Source organism: Amblyraja radiata, chromosome 27 (genome assembly GCF_010909765.2).
Source record: "Amblyraja radiata isolate CabotCenter1 chromosome 27, sAmbRad1.1.pri, whole genome shotgun sequence".
Classification (NCBI taxonomy): Eukaryota; Metazoa; Chordata; class Chondrichthyes; order Rajiformes; family Rajidae; genus Amblyraja; species Amblyraja radiata.
Window position 1 is genome coordinate 6,784,808 of NC_045982.1, and position 9,556 is coordinate 6,794,363.

The window sequence follows — 9,556 nt, forward strand, 5'->3', positions numbered from 1 at the left end:
TCATTGTCGGTAACTCATTTTCACTCTAACAATGACCTGTTTCCTTTATCATTGTAACTTTTTTGCATCTTTCATTTATTTGTTCTACATCTCTCTCTACCATCGTCTATATCTCTCTTTTCCCACTCCCCTGAAGGGTCTCGACCCGAAACGTCACCTATTCCTTTTCTCCAGAGATGCTGCCTGACCCGTTGAGTTACACCAGCTTTTTGTGTCTATCTTTGGTTTAAGAAAGTACTCCAGAACACAGGTCGGAGACAGCTCAGACCATAACTGCTAATTGCGGGGGCATGTAGTATTAATGTTCTCAGAGGGGGGTCGCAAGGATCGGCTGTGTTGATGTAGAAAGCACAAAGTTCCTTGGTCAGGCAGACTGCGCTGGTGCAGTTAATGAGCGTGCTATGTCGGTACGATTAGTGTTTTGATGTAAAATGTTTTCATTTCTGTGGCTGCACTTAAGCAGAATTGAACACTGTCTCTTGGAATCACTAACCTGGGCAGCTGTGGCAAGGTGAGAGAGCTGAGCCTGAGGAATGTGCATTGAAATTGATTTGTTATTCTTCAACGCACTCCACAGTTACTCTAAGGACCAGAATAAGTGAAGCTTTTTGTTAGCAGCCAGCATTTGGATAGTAACATGAGTGGTCTCATAAATTAACAGTCCAGGACTGGGAGTCATCACACAAATAACACGAAGCTTCTGCAATGGGGCAACACAGCCGGTAGAGCTACTGTCTAATCAAGAATCTATCTATCTCTGCCTTACAAATATCCATTGACTTGGCCTCCGCAGCCTTCTGTGGCAAATAATTCCACAGATTCACCACCCTCTGACTGAAGAAATACCTCCTCATCTCCTCGGGATCTCAGAATTGAAGGACGTTCCTTTATGAAGGAGATGGGGAGGAATTTCTTTAGTCAGAGGGCGGTGATTCTGTGGAATTCATCGCCACAGAAGGCTGTGGAAGCCTTGTCAATGGATTTTTTTCATCATTTGTGATACTGATGTTTACTAATCTCTTTCACTTCAGGAACCAGTGAAGAGCCAACGAAGATAGCAGAAGAAAGCGAGGGTACAGATCTGGCAGAAGATCACCAGTTTTCGGATGTTGAGGAGTCAGATGATGACGATGATAATGAAGATGATGATGAAGAGGAGGAAGAGGAGGAACCATTTGTGAAGTCTTCGGAGACTGCGAGCGCCAGTCCTCAAACAGCTGGATCTTCCAGAGGGGAGACCTCGTTATCTTCATTAGAAACCGCCTCCAAGCAGGGATCTAGTTTAACCAGTCAGTATTCGTTGATGAGTTACCCAATGTCATCATCTCAGCTTCGAGCCACAGAGTCACCTGTTGTTCCTGCATGTCACAGCATCTCACAGAGCCAGCAGATAGGAAGCACTCCTATGCCTTTATTGCCATCCGCTGAGCATTTTCCATCAGGGCATGGGGACCCCGCGCTGAAGAGGCACAGCATCCCAAGTGCAACCATCTCACCATCCATAGACCCATCGCCGTGGTCCCCAAAGAGAGAGGCGTCACGTTTGTGTCCAGGCAGCGACAGCCCATCAGGAAGACGCTCATCGCCGGCGAGAGAGGCAACGCTAAAAGAACGTCCGTCCTCACTAAAAGATACGTCGCCTCCAAGACACCTCTCGCCAGGCAGGGAATTGTCGCCCAGGAGATGCCTGTCACCAGACCGAGGTATGTCACCGAGGAAACATCTATCTCCAGGAAGAGAGGTGTCGTCCAGCAGATGCCTATCCCCGAGGATAGAAGTGTCGGCTGGGAGAGTGTCACCCAGGGCACATTTGTCACCAGAAAGGGAAGTATTTCCTGGACGAACTTTGTCATCAAGCATAAAAACGTTGCCTGTAAGGTGCCTATCTCCAGCAGGAGATGTCTCCCCAACTAGACGGCTGTCTCTCAGACACCAGTCTCCAGTGAAAGATGAACTGCCGAGTAGATGCCACACTCCGGTTTGGCAAAGTAGCCACAGCTCCTCAGCTCCTCCACAGCACATTGGTTCACCTTTATTGGGTCTACCTCAACGGAAATCCAGCAAAGAACAGGAGCAGTCTGAAGTTAAAATGGTAAGTAAGATAAAGGTAGGCATGAGGAACTGCGGGTGCTGGTTTATACAAGAAAGCACAAAGTGCTGGAGTCTGGAGAAGGGTCTCGACCAGAATCTTTACCCATTCCTTCTATCCAGAGTTGATGCCGGTCCCGCTGAGTTACTCCAGCATTTTGTGTCTATCTTCGCTGGAGTAACCCAGCAGGGCAGCTGAGGACCTCATATAACCATATAACAATTACAGCACGGAAACAGGCCATCTCGGCCCTTCTAGACCGTGCCGAACACGTATTCTCCCCTAATCCCATCTACCTGCACTCAGACCATAACCCTCCATTCCTTTCCCATCCATATAACTATCCAATTTATTTTTAAATGATAAAATCGAACCTGCCTCCACCACCTTCACTGGAAGCTCATTCCACACAGCTACCACTCTCTGAGTAAAGAAGTTCCCCCTCATGTTACCCCTAAACTTCTGTCCCTTCATTCTCAAGTCATGTCCTCTTGTTTGAATCTTCCTTACTCTCAGTGGGAAAAGCTTATCCACGTCAACTCTGTCTATCCCTCTCATCATTTTAAAGACCTCTATCAAGTCCCCCCTTAACCTTCTGCACTCCAAAGAATAAAGACCTAACTTGTTCAACCTTTCTCTGTAACTTAGTTGCTGAAACCCAGGCAACATTCTAGTAAATCTCCTCTGTACTCTCTCTATTTTGTTGACATCCTTCCTATAATTAGGCGACCAAAATTGTACACCATACTCCAGAATTGGCCTCACCAATGCCTTGTACAATTTTAACATTACATCCCAACTTCTATACTCAATGCTCTGATTTATAAAGGCCAGCACACCAAAAGCTTTATTTACCACCCTATCTACATGAGATTCCACCTTCAGGGAATTGTGCACAGTTATTCCTAGATCCCTCTGTTCAACTGCATTCCTCAATTCCCTACCATTTACCATGTACGTCCTATTTTGATTTGTCCTGCCAAGATGTAGCACCTCACACTTATCAGCATTAAACTCCATCTGCCATCTTTCAGCCAACTCTTCCAACTGGCATAAATCTCTCTGTAGACTTTGAAAATCTACTTCATTATCCACAACACCACCTATCTTAGTATCAGCTGCATACTTACTAATCCAATTTACCACACCATCATCCAGATCATTGATGTACATGACAAACAACAGTGGACTCAACACAGATCCCTGAGGCACCCCACTAGTCACTGGCCTCCAACCTGACAAACAGCCATCCACCATTACTCTCTGGCATCTCCCATTCAGCCACTGTTGAATCCATCTTGCTACTCCACCATTAATACCCAACAATTGAACCTTCTTAACCAACCTTCCATGAGGAACCTTGCCAGAGGCCTTACTGAAGTCCATATAGACAACATCCACTGCTTTACCCTCGTCAATTTCCCGAGTAACCTCTTCAAAAAATTCAAGAAGATTAGTCAAACATGACCTTCCAGGCACAAATCCATGTTGACTGTTCCTAATCAGACCCTGTTTATCCAGATGCTTATATATATTATCTCTAAGTATCCTTTCCATTAATTTGCCCACCACTGACTTAAACTAACAGGTCTATAATTGCTAGGTTTACTCTTAGACCCCTTTTTATCAATGGAACAACATGCGCAGTACGCCAATCCTCGGGCACTATTCCCGTTTCTAATGACATTTGAAATATTTCTGTCATAGCCCCTGCTATTTCTACACTAATTTCCCTCAATGTCCGAGGGAATATCCTGTCAGGACCTGGAGACTTATCCACTTTTATATTTTTCAAAAGTGTCAGTACTTCTTCTTCTTTGAATCTCATAGTTTCCATAGCTACACTACTTGTTTCCCTTACCTCACATAATTCAATATCCTTCTCCTTGGTGAATGCCGAAAAAAAGAAATTGTTCAATATCTCCCCCATCTCTTTTGGCTCTGCAGATAGCTGTCCACTCTGACTCTAATGGACCAATTTTATCCCTCGTTATCCTTTTGCTATTAATATAGCTGTAGAAACCCTTTGGATTTACTTTCACCTTACTTGCCAAAGCAACCTCATATCTTCTTTTAGCTTTTCTAATTTATTTCTTAAGATTCTTTTTACATTCTTTATACTCCTCAATCACCTCAATTACTCCATGCTGCCTATAATTATTGTAGATCTCTCTCTTTTTCCGAACCAAGTGTCCAATTTCCCTTGAAAACCATGGTTCTTTCCAATTTTTACTATTTCCTTTCAACCGAACAGGGACATAAAGATTCTGTACTCTTAAAATTTCACCTTTAAATGTCCTCCATTTCTCTTCTACATCTTTCCCATAAAACAAAATGTCCCAATTCACTCCTTTTAAATCCTTTCGCATCTCCTCAAAGTTAGCCTTTCTCCAATCAAAAATCTCAACCCTAGGTCCAGTTCTGACCCTCTCCATAATTATATTGAAACTAACGGTACTGTGATCACTGGACCCGAACTGTTCCCCACATACCTCTGCCACCTGACCTGTCTCATTTCCTAACAGGAGATCCAGCACCGCCCCTTCTCTAGTAGGTACCTCTATGTATTGCTGCAAAAAACTATCCTGCACACATTTTACAAACTCCAACCCATCCAGCCCATTTACAGAATGTGTTTCCCAGTCTATGTGTGGAAAATTGAAATCTCCCACAATCACTACCATGTGATTACTACTAATATCTGCGATCTCCTTACATATTTGCTCTTCCAATTCTCGCTCCCCATTTGGCGGTTTATAATACACCCCTATAAGTGTTGCTACCCCTTTCCCATTTCTCAGTTCCACCCAAATAGCCTCCCTAGACGAACCCTCTAATCTATCCTGCCAAAGCACTGCTGTAATATCTTCCCTGACAAGCAATGCAACACCTCCACCTCTTGCCCCTCCAACTCTATCACACCTGAAGCAACGAAATCTTGGAATATTTAGTTTCCAATCACAGCCCTCCTGCAACCATGTTTCACTGATCGCCACAACATCATACTTCCAGGTGTCAATCCAGGCTCATCTAAGTACCTGACCTAAGGAATGGATAATTGACAGATTCATTGATTAGTTAGACGGGCAGCATCTCTGGAGAGAAGGAATGTGTGATGTTATGGGTCGAGACCCTTATTCAGAGGTCACCCATTCCTTCTCTCCAGAGATGCTGCATGTTTCGCTGAGTTACTCCAGCATTTTGTGCCTACCTTCGATTTAAACCAGCATCTGCATTTCTTTCCTACATCCATTGGTTCGTTTTTGGATGGATGAACCTCAAATATTTTCCTGCATTTTTCATGTTGCTTTTACATTGAAGCCAATGTCTGATTTTTCTATACGTGTGGAAGATGGTCAGAAAATGCAGAATGATCGACTCCCGTGCCAAATTGTTCTGTATATATTTGCTTGCCATTTTCATGTCCTCTTCCCTTTCTCATATTATTCTCCCTTTTTCTGTCGTATTTCCTCATTAACTGCCACGTTTTTCACTATACCATAACTTGGCATGAAGCTCTTAATATAATGCAGAGGGATCATCAGCCAGTGGTCAGTGAATGAAAGTCTGGGGCAAACAAGGCAGTGATGAAACATTACTGAAGCCAATTGAACAAACTTCCCCTTAAATGCGGCGCAGCGTGTAAAGAACTACTGCCTTACAGCGCCAGAGACCCGGGCTCAATCCGGGCGCTTGTCTGTACGGAGTTTGTACCTTCTCCCCGTGACCTGCGTGGGTTCGCTCCGAAGTCTTCCGTTTTTTCCCACACTCCAAAGACATACAGGTTTGTAGGTTAATTGGCTTGGTATAAATGTAAATTGTCCCCAGTGTGTGTGAGAGTGTTAATGTGCAGGGATCGCAGGTCAGTGGACCGGACCCATCGTGGACTCAGTGGGTCGAAGGGCATGTTTCCGTGCTGTATCACTAAACTAAACTAAACTAAATTCTATACACTCGAGCTTCTCCCAGCGGTAGGTGATTTCCAAGTTTAAACCACCCTCAGATTGTGGCAGATTCTTCTGAATTTCCTTTTGGATTTATTAGTGACTGCCCTCTGTATCTGATCCTTATTACTAATGGTGCCTGCAAGTTGAACTGTACTTACATCATTTGTGTTGCATGGAATGACCAATGGGTATGAATTTATATTGTACCTTCAATGCAAGAAACGTTCCAAGGAACCTTCACAGAGTTATAAGGTAGTTTTAGGTGGCGCAGTGGCAGAGTTGCTGCCTTACAGCGAAGGCAGCGCTGGACTAAGGCCTGGCTTGTTAAATTTTGTTATGTGGAGGTGCACTCTTCACTCTTAATTAGCCAGGGTGGGGTGGGTGGGGTGGGTGGGGTGTGTGACTGATGGTATGGTTGTATTATATATATATATATATATTTAATATTTATTTTGTTTCTGTATATTTTTGTATTTTTCTTTTGTGTATTATTTGAGTGTTTCTTATTAACATATCCCTTTTCTTTTTTGTGTCGATTTATTTAAAATTAAAAAATTAAAATTAAAAAAAGAACAAATGAATGAAAGATATGCAAATTAAAAAAAAAAAATAATGATGTTCAAGGCAAAGTGGAGCCCACAATGGTCCATTGTTGGCTGTGGGCTACGTGATAACGAGTTATGCAGGCTGTGCAACTCAACAGGACAACAGTGAAACTAGTAAGACAACTAGGGTGGGGGATCGAGAGGGAGAGAGAGGGGATGCAAGGTTTACTTGAAGTTAAAGAAATCAATATTCAGATCAATCTTTCTTGTAACGGGGCGAGCTAAACTGCGATTGTGAAAGTAGTGTCACTGAATAACGATAGTCCCACTACCAAGAAACAAAGATGTATAACCTTCTCTTCATTCTCTTTTCCACAGAAGATGTCTGGAATGGGATTCCGCAGCTTACACGAGCAACCAACAACACCATCTCAAGCCTTGCATTTTTGCTTATCGAGAAATACTCAGACAGCACTGGAAGGGCAAAGTTACAGTGGGCTAACTGGGAGCGTACAGGATTATGTCTTCAGTCATCTTCCTCTGCACTCACAACAGCTGGTCAGGACACCCTACCCCATGATCCCAATCGGTGGGATTCAGATGGTTCAGTCAAGGCCAGGCTGCCATTCAGGTTTGGTGCCTTCACAAGCCTCTCTCCAGCCAGGGTTTCCTGTGAGCCTGTCTGCATCCAGCCCATTCAGTGCAAGCAGGTCGGAGGCCACGGTACATATAGAAGAAGAGGTGTTGCCGAAGTCCACGTCAGCTGAAGCAGCGACCTCCGAACCTTTGCCTGTACAGCTCCCGTCTGCTCCCACGGCCCCTCTCATCACGGCACCTTCTCCGAGCAGAAGCGGTAAGCAGAGCGTCGCTCTGCAGAGGACAGAGACTGCTGAGCTCAAAGAAGCAGCATTGTACAAACAGGAGGAATACAGGGTACCAATTCATACCGAACCCAGCACTATCGCCGCTCTGAGCCGCTCAGGAAAAGAAGCCGGCTCCGACAGACTGGACAGTCCCAGCGCTAGCCGGGAGCAAACCCCAAAGTCTTCGACCAGCAGTGAAGGAACCTCAAAGGACCCGAGCACGACGCAGTTTGGGTGTCCGGACACCTACTATGAATCGGCCCGCACTTTAGCCGCCCTGCACCCGCCGCAAGGCAGCAGTGGTAGCAGCTCGTCAGAGTCCGTGAGTCCCACTCACACTTTCCAAACCAGTGCTGGCAGGACTACTCCAGGTGGGCAGTGTCCACCGGTTAGAATGCAAATGGGAAGCAGCCCAGAGTCGAAGGGTGAAGGCTTCAAGCACCCTGATGCACAAAAGGACGATAAAACATGAAGCGTATAACAGCCACCAACATGCTGGCTCGCCGATGAAGAAAATGGAACGGCATTCATCAACACTAGTTCTCCTTCAGCAGACTCACAGATGTTGTTCATACGACGCATTCACCTGTTAACATGACCAAACTCACCAGAACGATTCCTGTTTTAAAATTGTCCGAGTCCAGTATTATTTAAATGTACACAGTTACTTGTGCCTTTCTCCCTTATTTTGTGTCTCCAAGTATATAAAAAAGGGGAGGGGTGGGGGGGGGACAAAAAGAAAAACATTGAGGCTGTGAATATTTTATCAAGAGCGATGTAATCGATTCGTAGTAGCTGTCTTTTCTCATTTGAGACGTCCATGGGTAGAATGTGAAACAAAAGGGACAGAAAAGTAACGTTAGTGTGATGACGCACTGAAAACATATTTTTATATCGATCAAATGTAAACTGCTCCTGTGTACAGAGATAGATCTATGAGGCATATTTATTGTATTCTGTATTTAATTGTTTAAAAAAAATGGAATCATTTTCCCAGCATCCTGGTGGTCTTAACGTACGCTTTTTACCGCTTCTTAAACAGAAATGATGACGACAGAAAAAAAAATTGCTTTATTTTTGACCGTGGTTGTGTTTCCCTTTTTGCGACGATTGACTCAAAGCACTTAGGCTATCCTGTAAGGATTCTTTCACATGTAACCCCTTCCAAAAGTCTGGACAGAGTGCAATTTCTATGTGTTGCAGAGGGCATTAAATGTCAGGCGCGCAACAGGTGTAAAGCTGGGATTTAACTGGGCAGTACCCAGACTGTGACGAGGTGTTTGTTTTTTTTCTTTGTATTGGAGAAAGCCTTTTCTTTCCAATCAACCACAGACACAACCCGTTAGTATACTGACGTTAAAAAAATCCAAATCTCTAAGGCAGGGTCCACAAACTGTCTGCTTCGTAGCACACGGGCCGATTTTGGACCTTTGCCTCCCTAAGCACTCCACTGAATGAGGCATCGTGTCCGAGGCCGCAGATGCAACATCGATGCCTGCAATCATTCACAAACCTCCATTACCATTGATTCATGCGACAACCAGGATGGTAGAGGGCTAACCAGATGGACTTTTTTCTTCTTTCCTCTCTTGTCTAGCACTGTTAATAACTTTTGAGATGCATAAACTTTTAATAAGAAATTGTAGGATGCACAGTTCCCAAGTCCAAAGATGCTTTTGGAGAACCTTTTACTTGTTCTGATTTTTGATGTGTGTTGTGGCCTTTTTGGGGGTGGGGGTGGGGGTGGGGGTGGGGGGGAGGTGTGGAATTGAGAGGTTGAGGTCTGTTATTGGTGGACTGCCCTATCAGCAGTGTCTTTTTTTGTACCTTGCCTCAAAAGAAAATTATTTTGTCCACAGTATGCCATATTTTGATCAGTTCTATTGAATGTAATATTGAAAAAAAAAGTATAATGTATGTGTGATGCACTTCGAAGCATTTCAGACACTTTCCGATGGAATATAGTTGATGTGAAAGACTTCGTTAGTTTCATATTTGCTCTATTGACATTCCACCATTTTGGCTGCACTAAAATGCTTCAGCACAGTATTATTTTAAATTTAGTTAGCTAATGTAAATCTACAAGTTCCCCATCAAACTGCAGCGGCTCAA

The 9,556-nt window shown here is 44.1% G+C and overlaps 1 protein-coding gene across 3 annotated transcripts in view; it reads left to right on the forward strand.

Moving 5' to 3' along the window:
* hivep3 (HIVEP zinc finger 3) overlaps nt 1–9,174 on the forward strand; it is a 270,815-nt gene extending 261,641 nt beyond the window's left edge. For all 3 annotated transcript variants that reach the window (XM_033045001.1, XM_033045004.1, XM_033045003.1), the window contains 2 exons: nt 1,032–2,092; nt 6,960–9,174. In XM_033045001.1, the coding sequence (XP_032900892.1) occupies nt 1,032–2,092; nt 6,960–7,916 (2,018 nt within the window). In that variant the 3' untranslated portion in view covers nt 7,917–9,174. The remainder of the gene's footprint in view (nt 1–1,031; nt 2,093–6,959) is intronic.
* Nucleotides 9,175–9,556: the final 382 nt, after the last annotated feature.